This window comes from Trichomycterus rosablanca, chromosome 2 (genome assembly GCF_030014385.1).
Source record: "Trichomycterus rosablanca isolate fTriRos1 chromosome 2, fTriRos1.hap1, whole genome shotgun sequence".
Classification (NCBI taxonomy): domain Eukaryota; kingdom Metazoa; phylum Chordata; class Actinopteri; order Siluriformes; family Trichomycteridae; genus Trichomycterus; species Trichomycterus rosablanca.
The window spans coordinates 18,634,112-18,654,211 of record NC_085989.1 but is presented as its reverse complement, the minus strand read 5'-3'; the positions used below and the strand labels follow the sequence as shown (position 1 = coordinate 18,654,211).

At 38.1% G+C, this 20,100-nt stretch overlaps 1 protein-coding gene across 2 annotated transcripts in view; it reads left to right on the top strand.

Moving 5' to 3' along the window:
- The first annotated feature begins 6,079 nt into the window (after positions 1–6,079).
- unkl (unk like zinc finger) overlaps positions 6,080–20,100 on the top strand; it is a 38,179-nt gene continuing 24,158 nt past the window's right edge. For both annotated transcript variants that reach the window (XM_063012364.1, XM_063012356.1), the window contains exons 1-2: positions 6,080–6,144; positions 11,331–11,540. In XM_063012364.1, the coding sequence (XP_062868434.1) occupies positions 6,080–6,144; positions 11,331–11,540 (275 nt within the window). The remainder of the gene's footprint in view (positions 6,145–11,330; positions 11,541–20,100) is intronic.

Below are 20,100 nucleotides of genomic sequence, written 5' to 3'. Positions count from 1 at the left end.
ACACTCTTTGGTTACATTCATGACAGCAACGGTAGTTACTCATTACACAAGGTTCATCAGTTCACAAGGTTATATGGAACACAGTCAAGGACAATTTAGTGTCTCCAATTTACCTCACTTGCATGTCTTTGGACTGTGGGAGGAAACCGGAGCACCCAGAGGAAACCCACGTGGACACGGGGAGAACATGCGAACTCCACACAGAAAGGATCTGGACCACCCCACCTAGGGATCGAACCCAGGACCTTCTTGCTGTGAGGCGACAGCGCTACCCACTTAGCCACTGTGCCGCCCACTTTGGTAGAGCCACTCAGATATTTTAACTTTGTTTCTTTTGAGCCATTTAAAAGTTAATTGCTTAAAGTGTTTGACTTAAGAGTAATGACTAGACATTTTGTTTTAGGATGTTATGGTAGATAATTAATTATATTAATTATGTTATCATCTTGTTGCATAACCCAGTTGTATTTGAGCATCAAAACAGAGAGTAAAAACCAGACTTTTAGGGTTACACTAAATTTTCATCCAAAATTGATATCTATTGTAGTAATGTATGGGCTGCGCATTGAGCCATTGTAGTTCACTTCACACAGTTAAAACATAATATTAAGTGATGTTTATATTCAAGTGCAAACCTTGACTAGAAGTATTTAAGCATGTATTGCTAGTCGTCTTTACCCAATTATCAATTACATTTAACTGGTTAAATGTACTATCACATGCCCCTTCAACATGCACGCCATTGCTGACCACTATTGAGACAAGAGGTGCATTCCAATCACCTCAGCAGTTTCCGGAGATGTGGACTATGTAGTGCATTTTAGGTGAGATTCCAGACTGTATGGAGTGAAAGTGTTTAGCTAGAAGGGACCTTCAGACTGTGTAGGAAGTAGTGAGTAATGGTTCGTCACTACACAGGAAGTTGACAGTAAAGTTTACCCATCAATCATTGTTGACTGTGTAGGAAGTAGTGAGTAATGGTTCGTCACTACACAGGAAGTTGACAGTAAAGTTTACCCATCAATCATTGTTGACTGTGTAGGAAGTAGTGAGTAATGGTTCATCCCTACACAGAAAGTCGACAGTAAAGTTTACCCATCAATCATTGTTGACTGTGTAGGAAGTAGTGAGTAATGGTTCGTCACTACACAGGAAGTTGACAGTAAAGTTTACCCATCAATCATTGTTGACTGTGTAGGAAGTAGTGAGTAACGGTTCGTCACTACACAGGAAGTTGACAGTAAAGTTTACCCATCAATCATTGTTCACTGTGTAGGAAGTAGTGAGTAATGGTTCATCCCTACACAGAAAGTCGACAGTAAAGTTTACCCATCAATCATTGTTGACTGTGTAGGATGTAGTGAGTAATGGTTCGTCACTACACAGGAAGTTGACAGTAAAGTTTACCCATCAATCATTGTTGACTGTGTAGGAAGTAGTGAGTAATGGTTCATCCCTACACAGAAAGTCGACAGTAAAGTTTACCCATCAATCATTGTTGACTGTGTAGGAAGTAGTGAGTAATGGTTCGTCACTACACAGGAAGTTGACAGTAAAGTTTACCCATCAATCATTGTTGACTGTGTAGGAAGTAGTGAGTAATGGTTCGTCACTACACAGGAAGTTGACAGTAAAGTTTACCCATCAATCATTGTTGACTGTGTAGGAAGTAGTGAGTAATGGTTCGTCACTACACAGGAAGTTGACAGTAAAGTTTACCCATCAATCATTGTTGACTGTGTAGGAAGTAGTGAGTAATGGTTCATCCCTACACAGAAAGTCGACAGTAAAGTTTACCCATCAATCATTGTTGACTGTGTAGGAAGTAGTGAGTAATGGTTCGTCACTACACAGGAAGTTGACAGTAAAGTTTACCCATCAATCATTGTTGACTGTGTAGGAAGTAGTGAGTAATGGTTCATCCCTACACAGAAAGTCGACAGTAAAGTTTACCCATCAATCATTGTTGACTGTGTAGGAAGTAGTGAGTAATGGTTCGTCACTACACAGGACGTTGACAGTAAAGTTTACCCATCAATCATTGTTGACTGTGTAGGAAGTAGTGAGTAATGGTTCGTCACTACACAGGAAGTTGACAGTAAAGTTTACCCATCAATCATTGTTGACTGTATAGGATGTAGTGAGTAATGGTTCATCCCTACACAGAAAGTCGACAGTAAAGTTTACCCATCAATCATTGTTGACTGTGTAGGAAGTAGTGAGTAATGGTTCGAATGTAGTGAGTAATGGTTCATCCCTACACAGGAAGTCGACAGTAAAGTTTACCCATCAATCATTGTTGACTGTGTTGGAAGTAGTGAGTAACGGTTCGTCACTACACAGGAAGTTGACAGTAAAGTTTACCCATCAATCATTGTTGACTGTGTAGGATGTAGTGAGTAATGGTTCGTCACTACACAGGAAGTTGACAGTAAAGTTTACCCATCAATCATTGTTGACTGTGTAGGAAGTAGTGAGTAATGGTTCGAATGTAGTGAGTAATGGTTCATCCCTACACAGGAAGTCGACAGTAAAGTTTACCCATCAATCATTGTTGACTGTGTAGGAAGTAGTGAGTAACGGTTCGTCACTACACAGGAAGTTGACAGTAAAGTTTACCCATCAATCATTGTTGACTGTGTAGGATGTAGTGAGTAATGGTTCGTCACTACACAGGAAGTTGACAGTAAAGTTTACCCATCAATCATTGTTGACTGTGTAGGAAGTAGTGAGTAATGGTTCGTCACTACACAGGAAGTTGACAGTAAAGTTTACCCATCAATCATTGTTGACTGTGTAGGATGTAGTGAGTAATGGTTCGTCACTACACAGGAAGTTGACAGTAAAGTTTACCCATCAATCATTGTTGACTGTGTAGGAAGTAGTGAGTAACGGTTCGTCACTACACAGGAAGTTGACAGTAAAGTTTACCCATCAATCATTGTTGACTGTGTAGGATGTAGTGAGTAATGGTTCATCCCTACACAGGAAGTCGACAGTAAAGTTTACCCATCAATCATTGTTGACTGTGTAGGAAGTAGTGAGTAATGGTTCATCCCTACACAGGAAGTCGACAGTAAAGTTTACCCATCAATCATTGTTGACTGTATAGGATGTAGTGAGTAATGGTTCGTCACTACACAGGAAGTTGACAGTAAAGTTTACCCATCAATCATTGTTGACTGTGTAGGAAGTAGTGAGTAATGGTTCGAATGTAGTGAGTAATGGTTCATCCCTACACAGGAAGTCGACAGTAAAGTTTACCCATCAATCATTGTTGACTGTGTAGGATGTAGTGAGTAATGGTTCGTCACTACACAGGAAGTTGACAGTAAAGTTTACCCATCAATCATTGTTGACTGTATAGGATGTAGTGAGTAATGGTTCGTCACTACACAGGAAGTTGACAGTAAAGTTTACCCATCAATCATTGTTGACTGTATAGGATGTAGTGAGTAATGGTTCGTCACTACACAGGAAGTTGACAGTAAAGTTTACCCATCAATCATTGTTGACTGTATAGGATGTAGTGAGTAATGGTTCGTCACTACACAGGAAGTTGACAGTAAAGTTTACCCATCAATCATTGTTGACTGTATAGGATGTAGTGAGTAATGGTTCGTCACTACACAGGAAGTTGACAGTAAAGTTTACCCATCAATCATTGTTGACTGTGTAGGAAGTAGTGAGTAACGGTTCGTCACTACACAGGAAGTTGACAGTAAAGTTTACCCATCAATCATTGTTGACTGTATAGGATGTCGTGAGTAATGGTTCGTCACTACACAGGAAGTTGACAGTAAAGTTTACCCATCAATCATTGTTGACTGTGTAGGAAGTAGTGAGTAATGGTTCGTCACTACACAGGAAGCTGACAGTAAAGTTTACCCATCAATCATTGTTGACTGTGTAGGAAGTAGTGAGTAATGGTTCGTCACTACACAGGAAGTTGACAGTAAAGTTTACCCATCAATCATTGTTGACTGTGTAGGAAGTAGTGAGTAACGGTTCGTCACTACACAGGAAGCTGACAGTAAAGTTTACCCATCAATCATTGTTCACTGTGTAGGAAGTAGTGAGTAATGGTTCATCCCTACACAGGAAGTCGACAGTAAAGTTTACCCATCAATCATTGTTGACTGTGTAGGATGTAGTGAGTAATGGTTCGTCACTACACAGGAAGTTGACAGTAAAGTTTACCCATCAATCATTGTTGACTGTATAGGATGTAGTGAGTAATGGTTCGTCACTACACAGGAAGTTGACAGTAAAGTTTACCCATCAATCATTGTTGACTGTATAGGATGTAGTGAGTAATGGTTCGTCACTACACAGGAAGTTGACAGTAAAGTTTACCCATCAATCATTGTTGACTGTATAGGATGTAGTGAGTAATGGTTCGTCACTACACAGGAAGTTGACAGTAAAGTTTACCCATCAATCATTGTTGACTGTATAGGATGTAGTGAGTAATGGTTCGTCACTACACAGGAAGTTGACAGTAAAGTTTACCCATCAATCATTGTTGACTGTATAGGATGTAGTGAGTAATGGTTCGTCACTACACAGGAAGTTGACAGTAAAGTTTACCCATCAATCATTGTTGACTGTGTAGGAAGTAGTGAGTAACGGTTCGTCACTACACAGGAAGTTGACAGTAAAGTTTACCCATCAATCATTGTTGACTGTATAGGATGTCGTGAGTAATGGTTCGTCACTACACAGGAAGTTGACAGTAAAGTTTACCCATCAATCATTGTTGACTGTGTAGGAAGTAGTGAGTAATGGTTCGTCACTACACAGGAAGCTGACAGTAAAGTTTACCCATCAATCATTGTTGACTGTGTAGGAAGTAGTGAGTAACGGTTCGTCACTACACAGGAAGCTGACAGTAAAGTTTACCCATCAATCATTGTTGACTGTGTAGGAAGTAGGAAGCACTGCAGTGACACTGACATGGTGGTGGTGTGTTAGTGTGTGTTGTGCTGGTATGAGTGGATCAGACACAGCAATGACACCTTACTGTCACTGCTGGACTGAGAATAGTCCACCAACCAAAAATATCCAGCCAACAGCGCCCCGTGAGCAGCGTCCGGTGACCACTGATGACCAACTCAAACAGCAGCAATAGATGAGCGATCGTCTCTGACTTTACATCTACAGGGTGGACCAACTAGATGCAGTGTCTAATAGAAGATGAAGAAGATGAAGATATACTTTATTTGCCATATCTACATATACAGATGTACAGTACAATGAAATTCTTTCTGCTTGTTTGGTAGCTGGGGTCAGAGCGCAGGGTCAGCCATCTTACGGCGCCCCTGGAGCAAACAGCGTTAAGGGCCTTGCTCAAGGACCCAACAGTGGCTGCATAGTGAACCGCCAGTCTTCCGGTTGATAGCCCAAAGCTCTACCCACTAGGCTACCACTGTCCCAAAGAGTGGACAGTGAGTGGACATGGTATTTTAAAACTACTCACACCACCACCATGTCGTTGTCACTGCACCACCTAAATAATACCTGCTCTGTGGTGGTCCTGTGGGGGTCCTGACCATTGAAGGGTGAAAGCAGGCTTAAAAGGTATGTAGAGAAACAGATGGACTACAGTCAGTAATTGTAATGGACAGTGTTTCACAGAGAAGAGTATCACGCACGACACTGTGCGAATCAACCATCTCTTGTGTAGGAGCCACGACCAGCCAGCAGAGGTCGCAATCGACCATTTCCCTTCATCAGACACAGCTAATCATGCCTGTGAGAGCTGAGTTGGTGTGGACAAGTTTATGCATACGTTTTGTTACATTATTGTAAAGATAGCACAAATGCTGACTAAATAAGGCAGTTTGTGTTTTAAACACTTCGGACACACCCTATTCTTACATACTGGCTTATAAAACCAGGTAAAACTCGAGCACTAGTGGTTGTGCTGTGATGGCAGTGTGTTGGTGCTGCAGCTGTATGAATTACTGTTCACGCGAGCCACCCGTTGCTGCCTTCGGCCTCGCCGTGGCGCGTGAGAGCGCGAGGAGAGGAGAGGAGAGTGGTGGCCGCGCATGCGCCGTTATTGTTTTGACTGAAAATGCCGTCGGTTTCGAAAACGGCGGCGAGCGCTTCTCCTCAAACCGAGAAACCAACCCACTATACGTGAGTAAAAAACACGCTAAACGGGTGAAAATGCGTTTTTATAAAAGATGGTGCTTTTCAGGTACTGGGCTGTCTGATATATATGTTTCGTATGTTGTTTTTTCAACGTTACTTGGTGCGTTTAAATATGGTGCTTTTCCCTTTTGTAAATTCTTTCGCAGCTCTGCACGCAGCTCGCCAGTTTATGGTTAAAAATATAGTTTCCGCAATTGTAGGTAATTAATACGGATTTGTAGTGTCCGTCGTGTGTGCTGCATAGTTCAGCTACAAACTTAAATCGCAGGCATCTCGGGAGAAAGCGTGTGCGCGTGTGTGAAGTCTTGCAGGAGACATGGTTCGCGCAGCAAAGCAAAGCGAGCAGTCTCGCTAGATGTAGCTAACAGGCTGGCTTGTGTTAGCTCGCGCCTTGGCCTGAAGACCGAGCGTTACGCTGCGCACTTTGCGTACAGTTGTAGTCTGTGAGTGGAGCTCGTGGGCAAATCGTACGTACGGCGGATACGTAATCGCTATGTGCCTCCGCGCAAGCTTTACAGTTTGTTATTGCGAGTCCATGTTAAATACCCAGCGCTGCCTGACTTTCTTCGTTGTTTGATAAGGAAACTAAGGGAACTAACATTTCGCCTACGCCTTGAATATATTTAACAGTAAAGAAGCATCTTTGCGTCTGTTTGAAGCGACTTTATACCTGTTTAAGTCTGATAGTTTGTTTAGTTTGTCGCACATATTGAGAAAAGTACCGTCGTACCTTTAAACTCGACGTGAATTGGTATGGGGACTGGTGTCGAGTAGGGGTGGGCGATATTGCCTTTAAATAATATCACGATATTTTGGGATATTTTTGCGATAACGATATTCACTAGCGATATATAAGAACACTTTTTTTAAAAGTTTATTTTAAAAACACTTTTGTTTTGCAGACAGTCAGGAAATCTAAGGTACAAATGGTACTAAATAATAAAGCAATAAGCCACGAGAGGCCGTGCGTTACTGTGATTTTAGCACGGGGAATGACGTTTTTTGGGAAAAACTAAAACTTCTTTCCCGTGCTAAAATCATAGCAGTAACGCACGGTCTCGAGTGGCTTATTGCTTTTATAAAACGGCGGTCAACATAAAATACAATAAATACAACAATGTTTAATTCATGAATGTATTTATTGTGTATAAACTTACAATAAAGCATTCTTCCGCGACGCCAGGTAGTGCGATTAACATTGTTGCTAGGCAACATGAGTGCGAACATAACATTAAATTTTCCTTTTCAGTGGCGTATTAATATGGAATGATGTGAGGTGGTCATAGGTGTGAGTTTATCGGGGATTTTACAACGGCTTTGAACGCGGCTCAGCCAATCAGATTTTAGGACCGGAACTATCCGTTTTATAATGTCTAAAATCTGATTGGCTGAGCCGCGTTCGAAGCCGTTATAAAATCCCCCGATAAACGCGCACCTATGACCACCTCACATCATTCCATATTAATACGCCACTGAAAAGAAAAAGTACAAACTTACATTAACATTTTCGGCATTTGGCAGACGCTCTTATCCAGAGCGACTTACAGAAGTGCTTCCATAGTAAACATTTCATTACTCTAGTTTAAGTAGACAACAGTCCAAGAACACAAATCTGCTCAAATCTGTTAGAACCAAAGTGTTTTTTTTATTTTTTAAATGGAAAAGTGTGTTAGTAAGTAAGTACAAGTCAGCTTAAGTGCTTAGTTAAAAGGTGGGTTTTTAATCATTTTTTAAAGACAGCAAGAGATTCAGATGTTCGGACAGACAGAGGAAGTTTGTTCCACCACTTGGGTGCCAGTACAGAGAAGAGCCTTGATGCTTGTGTTCCTCTAGTCCTGGGTGGAGGATCAAGTCGAGCGAGACTAGCGGCTTGGAGGTTGCGCGGTACAGAGCGGGGTTTGATTAGACCACGAAGGTTGCTTGGGGCTGGTCCATTTTTGGCATTGTAGGCGAGCATCAGAGTTTTAAACTGAATGCGTGCAGCTACAGGTTGGCAAACTTGGTTGAACACTATTTTAAGTCATGTACTATACATGGGAATAAGCGGGTGTTTCGTCCAAGAAATAGTGTAAAAGTTTATTGCGAATGTTATGTTCGCCCTGATGTTGCCTAGCAACACTGTTAACGGACTACCTGATGTCGCGGAAGAATGCTTTTTGTAAGTGTTTTTGTAAATAAAAACATTTATAAATTGAACATTGTTGTATTTTATTATATTTTATGTTGACCGCCGTTTTATAAAAGCAATAAGCCACTCGAGACCGTGCGTTACTGCTATGATTTTATCACAGGGAAAGACGTTTTAGGCACTTCGCTTCGCGTATTGCTTTATTAAATTAAGCATCCCTTCCAGTAGGGCTGGGCAATATGGCTAAAAAACTCATATCTCGATATGCTTTTGAGAAGTGGCTATATACAATACGATGTGATATAATGTAAACTTAAAGTACAATGGCAGTCCACTACCTGTATTTTAACTTATAATGTTTATAAGTTCTCTTAAAAATACAAAACATTGTAGTTCTGATAAATTCTGACTAATTACAGTGTTTGTTTTTATTATTACAGGCTGTATTTGTATTCATATTGACAACACATATATTAAACAAACCAGCAGAATCTCACATTCACATTTATACTGTCCGTTTTACTTCAAATAAATGAGCATCGAAAAAATCCCGATGAATATTTGATCATGCTTTGCTATCATTGCAAAATGAATATCTGTCAATTATACAGCAACCAATGAAAAGAGAGCTTGAAATTCCGCCCAGAATCTGAATTCGAAGCTCTGATTGGTTTATACATCTGAATCTCTTGAATCAGAGTTGTTTTGCCCACAGAGTCAGCAAAATGAGTGAATCTTTACCATAGATAAGAGCACAGTTTTCTGATTCGTTTCCGATAAATAATTAATCTGAAAAGAGTCGTTTCTGACTCATTGTCTTAGTGATTCAGTTTCCATGCTCATACGCGAAGGAAAGCGTTCCGCTAAGCGCTTTTGTGTTTTAAACGTTCTCAGATGGTAACCTGTGTGGTAACCTGTGTATTCTGTTCGTTCACTGACAGAGTTTTTGGCCTCACATCATTCTCGGACTCACGCAGTGACCGACACTCCTCGTACTCACACGGGTGCTTTTGCTTTAGGTGCTGAAATAAAGTTGATGTGTTGCCACCTTTTGTCGTTACAGTATTTTAGCACGTTTTGTCCGACCTTCTGTATCTGAAAAACTTCCACACTAGTGATGTAGCTCGGCTTTTAGGGACTAGTTTGTCCTCGGTGCTAACTTCGGTACTACTCTCCGTCCATTATTTCACTGTTAACATGGTTCAAAACCATATTGAATTTACAACTATACCAGTATTATCGTGCACGATATTATATCGCCCACCCCTAGTGTCGAATATTAAAGATGTTGAGTTTCAAGGTATTTTTCCACATAATGGTGTACGTGAAACCTGTAAATGTGTCCCATTGTCCAGTTGAACTGCGTATATTTTAGGTTAATGTAAAATAATGGGGTTGTTTTGACACGTATACACTGAAAATAACACGAGTATGATATAAAAACACTGTAATACAATTACAAAGTTAGAAATCAATATACTAAACAGAATACAGTATTTCAAAATCAAGCATCTCCACATTAAGAAGCATAAGTTTGTTTGTTTGTGTATTAGGATTTTAACGTCATGTTTTACACTGGTTACATTCATGACAGAAACGGTAGTTACTCATTACACAAGATTCACCAGTTCACAAGTTTAATGCCAAACACAGTCATGGACAATTTAGTATCTCAGATTCACCTCCCTTGCATGTCTCTGGACTGTGGGAGGAAAGCGGAGCTCCCGGAGGAAACCCATGCAGACATGGGGAGAACATGCAAACTCCACACAGACCCAGACCGCCCCACAGTGCTATGAATGTATAGTAGGTTCAGTAACAATACTATCCTGCAGAATCTCATGCATGTGATGGTTTATCTAATAGGTTGTACCATTGTCTCATATAAGAAGCATAAAGAAACAATAAAGAAGTAAAGGTAACAAGCAGGTTTTATTGTATTTTTATATTGATTTTTAACTTTTCAATTGTATTTCAGTGTTTTTATATAGACTTATTGTGCTAAAAGAACGAGCGAGGAATTTCATTTTCAGTGGAGAGAACTTATGAGCAGTAATAACCAATCAACTTGATCTTCCACCCAGGACTCGAGGAAGACAAGCGTCAAAGCTCTTCTCTGTACTTGCACCCAAGTGGTGGAACGAGCTTCCCTTGTCTGTCCAAACATCTGAATCTCTTGCTATCTTTAAAAAACGAGTAAAAACCCACCTCTTTACCAAGCACTTAAGCTGACTTGTACTTACTTACTAACACTCTTATTCATTTCTTGAATAAAAACACTAACTTTGGTTCTAACAGAGTTTTAGCAGACTTGTGTTCTTGGACTGTTGTTTGTCTGTAAACCAGAGTACGGTAATGTCGCTCTGGAAAAGAGTGTCTGCTAAATGCCAAAAATGTAAATAATTAAGAGAAGTTCTAGTGTCGTTCTTTTAGTACATTAATCCACGTTAAGCTTTATTTTTTCACGATTAGCATTTTAAACTCATAAAAAGGTCATTCTCACAATTTCTCAGAACCCCCAGCTATAACACAGATTCGTCTCATATGCACACTTTGATGATGTTTCACCACACCACTCAAGCAGAGCACTACACAAAGTGGCTGTTCACTGTTAATTTGAAATTAGGTAAATATTTTTTTAAGGCTGAACACATTGAATTAAAAAAAAGTCAAGTTTAAGGGTGGAAATGTATTTTCGAACGGTGTCGAGTTTCAAATATTTCGAGTTTAGAGGAAAATAATTAATTTTTTTGCATATTTAAATCTAAAACATCTTTTATAATTCGTTTTAAATGACACAAAGTGAAGAAGCAACTTGAGTATCGTCATTTTAATGACCCCAGCTTGTCGGTACGGCGCTAAAACTAATCAATCAATCAATTAATCGAGTTTAGAGGACATTGAGTTACAAGGTGCCACTGTAGATGGTGGCTGACTACACAGTGTTAATCCGGTATTCACTTAAAGCCAAACAAGTCACATTAATAAACCACAGTGTTATTATAGTCTAAAAGGCTTTTGTTTCGTGTCTTTCTCCTTGCAGATATTTGAAGGAGTTCAGGACAGAACAGTGTCCGCTGTTTTTGCAGCACAAATGCACGCAGCACAGACCCTTTACCTGTTTTCATTGGCATTTTCTAAACCAGCGAAGACGGAGACCGATACGAAGGAGAGATGGAACTTTTAATTACAGCCCCGATGTGTACTGCACAAAGTACGATGAAACGACTGGCATATGCCCAGATGGAGACGAGTAAGTAGTATTTGCATGTCATCATACCACACAGAGACTGGCGTGTAATTTGCAGAGAGCAGATAACTGAAAGCTGAGCATTTTTGTCTTTAAAACTTTAGGGGGCATATATGGTGAAATGTTTGGCTGAAAGGGTTTGTGTTGTATGCACTAGTAGTGAATAAATAGTGAATACAAATAGTCAGATTGAATGTATGGTTTATTTATTTATTAGGATTTTAACGTCATGTTTCACACACTTTGGTTACATGACAGAACAGGTAGTTACCGGTTACACAAGATTTATCAGTTCACAAGTTTAATGAGAAACACAGTCATGGACAATTTAGTATCTCCAATTCACCTCACTTGCATGTCTTTGGACTGTGGGAGGAAACCGGAGCTCCCAGAGGAAACCCACACAGACACGGGGAAAACATGCAAATTCCACACAGAAAGGACCCGGACCGACCCATCTGGGGGTGACAGTGCTATGAATGTATAGTAGGTTCAGTAACAATACAATCCTGCAGAATCCCATGCATGTGATGGTTTATCTAATAGGTTGTGTTGTTGTCTCATGTATGATTATATGGTGCACTTGTGGCTACTTGAAAAGCACAGCCGTGAAAGTTTTCTTGAGGCAAGGCATTTAAATGTCATCTAATTGTGTTCTATTTATAGCGCTTTAGTAAGCTTAATAGCTCAGTTTTGGGAGTCCTTATTGTTCTCCAGCACTGGATGTGTGTTTGCTTGATGTTATGTAAGAAAATAATCAAGAACCAGTATATCAGCAGTATGGGAGTCTTTTAATTGAATGTTGATGTAGTTGAATGGTTATTTGTCGCAGTATGGATTCCTCTCTAACCAGCCAGTGCATAATAAGCTTTATTTTAAAACCAGTCAGGACTGAAGAGCACCTTGTAAAATAAACCTAGCTATTGTGAGTCCAGCTGCTGTGTTCTCACGTTGGTGCACATTTGCACAAATAATACTGTGACCTTACCTTACACATATGATTTGTTTGCAACTGCTCACTGGTAGAATATTTGCTATAAACGTATAAACTGTGCACACAATATAGATGTTTTTAATGACCGATAACTATTGGATGCTGTACTGTTTATATCGCGGCTGTATTGTGTATTCTTTGTTTATATATAGTATACAGTAGACCCTTGAGTTACGAATGGTTTACCATACGAACATTTCGAGTTACGAACGATCTTTTTCAACTTAACGTACGAAAAAATTTCGGATTCCGAACCGAAATTCGCAAAACACGTGACGTCACGAACAGGTTGACTCCAACAGTCTCTCTCTCTATAGACCGTTTCAAATGAATATTCATGAGTCCAGGAAGTGACGTAGCTGTTCCTAAGACGCTGCCGCTTGGCGGTAAACAGCGCTCAGAACAATAGCGATTGAGCACAACTGCTTCAATTCTTTTGCGTTAGTTCAGGTCTGATTTATTGACAGTATGTCTAAATTAAAGTTAGGACCATGTTGTTTGGTTGTCGGATGTTCCCTCAGGCCAGGTACAAGCTTGCTTTCAGAAATTAAAGTGTACAGATTTCCAAAAGACAACGCACAGCGAAACGCTTGGATATCAACTCTTATAATAAATGTAATATATAGCAATGTTTTCATAATAAAATATTGTGAACAAATGTACTCACTTGAACGCTGTTCTCATGGTGTCTTGTCCCTGACGTTTAGCTTAAGTGTATTAAAATACGCAGGCACTTAATATTTGTATTAAAAGAACATAATAAACATAAGCCTTAAAAGTTTACATTCCCCTTATAATACTGTGTAAAAGCCATAACTTTATAGGACTATATTTTGGGGAAATGTCCCTATATGGAATTATATCAACAGCTCTTAGCTCAATTATTAAATGACATGCAGACCTGTAAAGAAACATTGTTCTACTTTTGTAATACAAAAAGTAAATAAACTATTTATGGATACATTGAGCTTACTGTGAAATATTTCATGTATTTCCAGTTAGGCTATAAAAAATTGTTTCAGCATTAGCTAATATGTTCTAATTTAGATGAGAAGTAATTCACTGTGGTTTGTCTGTCAGATTATTATTATATTATAATGGCTTTTACCTCAAAAGACTTTTCACAGAATGTAAAAGGGAGATGACACAATAATTATTTTAATAATGAATTGTATGCGTCCAAACTGCGGTATGCTTTCACTGCCTCTCTGGTGTAAACACACCTCATTTCAACAAGGTAGTGATACTTGTCTGGGTATGTTACATGAATGTTACCTCAGGCAAACGTTTTGAATCAGCGAAAAAACACTGTCTTTTTAAATTCTCCTCAAAAGGGTCTGGTAAAGATACTTGATGATCTATCATTAATTTCTGCTTATTCCACGTTCGGGAGACTCGCAAAGTACGAGCTCGTCATGTTGACAGCTGGATGGATATTTAAAAATGGCGCTACCGGAAAGGCTGAAGGAACAGACATGCGCAGTAGCGTTGTTATTGTTTACCTCATTGAAACGGTGTATATATACATATATACAGTGAGCGAACATTCGGACAGCGGGCGGTGTTTTTCCGGTGTTTTCTTTTATATTTTGTCAAATTCAATATTAAAATGTCCCCAAAGAAGGTGCAGTGTAAGTGCAGTGGTGAGAAAATGAAAAAAAATCACTATTTGTTGTTGTATAATTACTCCTGCCAGTAGCTGTCACTGTGTATCAGACAGAGGGGACAGTGAATGAGAGAGAAGAAGGAATTCGGCTCAGTAAAGTATTCTTTCTTTCGTGCAATTACACCTACAAAATACAACACTATTGAAATAAAGAAGGAAATAATAGAGAAATATGAGAGTTATTGTTGTTTCTGGTAGATACATTTTATATAAAAAGAAGGAAATGTATTATGATGCATGGTACAGCACACGTACTGTACTGAAATGTGATGTGTTTTTTATGTACAGTACTACTATGTATTGTTGTTTATTATTGTTTATTACAGTAATGTCTATTCTATAATTTAAGATTTAAAGGAAAATATACTTGTATTTATAACAAAAAAGACCATTTAAGACATTAGAAAGGTTAGGTAAGGGGGTGGTTTGGGAGGTCTGGCACGGATTAATTCTATTTACATGATTTCTTATGGGAAAAAAAGGTTTAACGAACATTTTGACTTAAGAACAGCCCTTCGGAACCAATTAAATTCGTAAGTCAAGGGTCCACTGTATCTTTTTCTATTTTCTACTTGAAGTCTGTCAGTGTACGATCTAGATAGATAGACAGATAGATAGATAGATAGATACTTTATTTATTCCGAGGGAACTGTGCTGTACATCTCTATTGCATACTTTGTCTTCTGTACTGTTTGTGTCGCTTCTGTATTGTTTATTCTAGGTTTATATATAGTATACATTGTTATTATTTAATTAGATGTTTATATGTTGACACTTGCACCAAGAGAAATTCCTTGTACATCTGGTACTTGGCGAAATAAAGCTTCTGATACTGATATAGTTCGATATACTTCTAATATGTATGCAGAGTCAGATAATAAGTAGTTTTGTTGTTGGTCAGTGGGGTTTAAAGCCTCCCACACTTACTGAGGCGGAAGCGCTCCTACAACACAGAACTCTAACGCGCTGTTGTTCCTACGCTAATCTATGGGTTTAAATAATCGTTGGTTCTCTAACTGATCTGGCTTTTCGGGATCGCTCATAACCTCAACCCACGCCTGCTTCTTGTTTTAGCATAAGTTGCTCCTTTTACTTGTCGACATTGTGGCGACTAAACGCATGCAGCTTAAACGTCTTAAGCATAAACATTAGTCTGTGCGTGTGCTACTCGAACGCATACATCCGATCTAGAAATAAAGGGACCTGGCAGAGATCGGATGAAGTTAAATGTTTACACTGTGCCCCAGATCTCCTCTCTCAGAGAAGTGCAGGACACGCCCTGCTTGTTTTGGCTTTTGATAGGCTCCCTGCCGCACGTAGTCGTTTGTGATTGGTTCAGGCAGGACGCGTTTACTACTCTGTATGGAGTGCAGTGTAGCGCATGGGAAAGGAAGCCATTAGTGTTTTGCTGAACTACTAACTGTTCCGGTATTTTGCATCGTAAAGTAGTTTCACACAACTTTTAGTTTTAGTTCAGACGTGATCAGATTTGAGTTTTGCAGTAAACTAATAAACAGTCGCGTTTGGTTTGACTTGATAAAACGACAAGTTATAGTTTGAGACAAAGTAGTGCTGACAATTCAGTTGTGTAGAAAATACAGCATCTTCATATCAGCAGCTGTATACATACTTGTATTAACAGATGTGGACATGTCACAATGCTTAGAAAACATACAAGTGTACGTTACAATGCACAGATATTTGTAAAAGGTAAACGATTAATTACCTGCACATCACTCATAGGCATATTATGCATAACGTGTATACATATGCATATAATGTATGGCCCACAGCAGATTAATAAGAAAGGTGTGCTTGTTAGGATGTGCATAATTCCACAAGGTTACAAAGGAGATAGTATTTAGCTTTAAAACTAGTAAGGACAAAAACCCACTTCTGCAAATCTTTGTTGTGGCAAAGGGCATTAAAACCTTAAAGGTATGATTTGATAAATGTGAATTCTCAAGAAGTCAGGCAACAGCTTTTGATTTAACTTAAACTTGATTTAACTAAAATGCTTAGAAAACATATGTGTACGTTACTATGCACAGATATTTGTAAAACGTAAACGATTAATTACCTGCACATCACTCACATAGGCATATAATGCATAACGTGTATACATATGCATATAATGTATATATGCATATAAAGCAGATTAATAAGAAAGGTGTGCTTGTTAGGATGTGCATAATTCCACAAGGTTACAAAGGAGATAGTATTTAGCTTTAAAACTAATAAGGACAAAAAACCCACTTCTGCAAATCTTTGTTGTGGCAAAGGACATTAAAAGTAGGATTTAATACATTTGCATATGCAACACTCAAGCATGATTGTTGAAAAGCTGAACTACAATCATAAGCTAAACATAAACTTTTTATTTACATAACTTAGTGGTGTGTTTTATATTTTGATAAGACCCTTTAAGCTCATCTTTTAATGGCTAACTATAGATTTTGATGGTCTGTTATCAATAGAATCTGACATTAACATTCCTAGCTCAAAGACGTTTACTACATTACTGGGGACCTATATTCATATAAAAGTGTAGGTTTTGGTAATTTTTACTAATTCAAGCATCTACGTTTGAGTTTCTCAAACAATTATGATCAGGCAACAGTGTAGATTTTTGTCCACATGTATTTCTAATGGGTATTAAAATGTGCCTTAGTCTTTATTTTTTTTATTTTTTATTTTTTTTAAAGTCTATTTTAGTCAGATTACTTTAATGATTTTCATATTTATTGCTTTTCATATTGCTGATGGATTATTTGTCTATCTGTCTTAATCTCTCAAATCAAATACATTAAAATACAACACCTTAGTATGAATATGATGGGATGATTTTCTGAGTGCCACATAGCTTTACTGTAACTGCACACGCGTGCGTATTTATTCAGTAGAAACCATCCTGCATGGCATAACTGTTGCCATAGTAGCCGTTGCTACCTGAATGAGATGCAGTTGCTATTTTTAAAACAATTATTGGATTTGTAGCATTTTCAGTATCATAATGTGAATTGCTCGTGTCTGATTTGACAATCAATGTTATAAAGCCTTCTGTGTGTGTATATAGCTGTTTTGCCATAATACCTAGTTTAATTGTATTCCAGGTACCTGCTTCAAATTCACTTCTGCTCTACTAAGTTTGATCTGGCTGGATTTTACATACAAAGCTTATTATTTGTGAATAAGTTTGTCTATGTCACTGGCTTCAAAAAGTGTGGTTTTTAGGTGTGAAATAGCGTATAGCATTTCACCCCCTTGAGTTAGTGGAATCTAATTATAGAGTTCAATATGTGGCTGTGTAATGCAAAAGCAGGTGTGTGGCAAGCGTGTGTTAGTATGCCACATGTATGACTTATCTTCCTTATGCTTAATAGACCACATTCAGATTGTTGTTTTTTTTTCGTGTACTTAGCCTTTAAACATCTGTTTAAAAAGTAAACTGTGTCTTTGTTAACATAAAGATCTTTATAGAAATTTAAAAGTAAAATCTTTAAGAAGCTGTTATTGAAATTATTTAAAAAAAAAAGTATACTTTAGGGTAAAATCAGTGTTATTACAGCTTGTACACCTAGTTGTGCTTACTCATAGTTCCTGCAAAGTAGAATAAAAAAAAACCCTAAGAATATAAAAAATATAGTTACGATTGGCTCGGCTTTAGGTTTGCTGTTGTCTGCGCTGTGCCACTACCATAGTTTATGCTGTGAACTCATTTGATGTTGGCTTGCAACACATCATATTAATAAAGGTTTTAACTGGTCTTAATTCCCACCACCACATTTTTGTATAACATGCTTTAGAATGGTCTTGCATTTAAAATGACCCAAACATATGTCTCTAATTGTTAATTTTCTTGTGTTAGTGAGATTGTGGTGCAGAAATGTATAAACAGATTTAATTGTTAATTTGCTAGCAATTAACACATTTGTTATGATAGCAGCACCATGCTGAACACTAGAAAGGCTTACATGTTCTAAACTATTTGGAAACCATTGTTTTTAAGTAACTTAGAGTAAAAGGAGTGCTTGTGGTTATATTTAAATGCATTTTTATGAGTGGAAACCCAAAGTTGAGTTTACAATCACATTATAAATAACCAAATTATCATCACGCTGTAACAAGCCTAAACTGTATCCTGTAGTATTCTTTGCAATTCCAAACACAATTCCAAAAAAAGCCAAGCCAGTAGGTAAATGACAAAAAGAAAATGTTTAAATTGTTAACCCTCTACAGCACGCATTTTGGTGCTACATGAAAAAAATTATTCCACATTATTTCTAGGTTTATTTTGGGACATTTTATTGATAAAATATATATTTTTATTTTATTGACCCCCCCATCAAAAAATATTTTTTTGTTGCCTAAGGGCAACGTTGTGCAACAATGGTACAGATTCTCAGAGAAAATTATGAATAAACAGATCATAATTAACTACTCAGAGTGCAGTACTAAATCAGAAAATCTTTTTAAAAATCTCAACAAACAATTAAAAAGGAAAGAAAGAAGCACTAGAAACGTGTATTTTTTTGTACATGGGTATTTCTCGAATTTCCCCCATGGGGATCAATAAAGGAATCTTATAGGTTTGTATTATGTAGTGTGTTGTGTCATGCAGTAAGAGTGAAGTTCTTCTCTGCTGTGATGTGGTACGTTACACTTTTTGCATATCATTTTGGGCATTCTTGTGAACCCAGGAACCCTGCATCTTTATTTATTGTCACACATTATTGGCCAGTGTAAGATATTGTCCAGTCTGATATGTTGGTTAGGGATAGGTGCTGTGGGCCACTGCTTCTCCCTCTTCTCCTAATACTGTTGGGAAATCCCACCACTGGGTCGCTCTCTCTTCCTGACACCTTATTTGTAATTGCACAAACTATGTGCAAATTGGGACTTAAAGGCAGAAAGATACATGAGGTCACTTCTTATTATGCCATTGTTAGCACAATTCTATCTGTATACATGCCAACATTTCACTGGCTTATGGAGAAATGTGTAGCCATTCAGGGAGTACTGTAGAGGCAAAGGTGTGTTTTCCATCAAGGGATTTAGGAAAAACTACTGTCATCTTCTGACAAATTGTCTTCTTTGTTCTCTTCCTCACTGGTGTCTAGAGTATATTTCCAATACCAACAAAAACACAATAATAAAACAATTAATGCCACAGCTTGATGTTGCTCCAATATTCCTCAACTTCCTTTTGTATGTTGTCTGCTGTACGAAATTAAAACCCTATATTTTCATTAATGCTCAAACCTTTTTCTACACTCCACTCCTCCTCATTGTCATTGCTGTCTATCTCACTGTCTTCACTATCGGATGGCATTGGCCTAACATGGCGATCCTGTCTTCCATAAAACACGTTTATGTCCATTTTTTATCAAAAAGCATGAAAAAAGTTAATTTAAATGAGAAGAAAACACATTTGAATTTGGAGCTTATACTGTACACAAATACATGTGATAATACATGATAACATCCTAAAACATAGTCAGCAAAAACATCCTTGAAAAGTACCCCTTAATGCACAACGTTGCCCTGAGGCAACGACAAGAAAAAACTAATTTCTAAACATGCAAAAAAAAAAAAAACTTCATAAAACCCGACAGAAGACTTCTTTACACCTTCACACACATGCACATATTTTTTATTTACAGTCCAAGTTATTTTAAATGAGATTAATGAAGCAAAAAATCTCATGTTTTTCTGATACCGTGTGCTTCTGTGACCATGTGTCAGAAAAGGCAGTCCCACCTTAAAATGATGCTTGATGGTGAATCTCAAACTTTATAAGATTGTTTTTTGATATTTTTTTGACCATTCTGGTTGGTTGCAATAATTTAAAAAAACAGGCACTGGACATGGAGCTTAAGAAAACTTTCTGTTGCCTGAGGGCA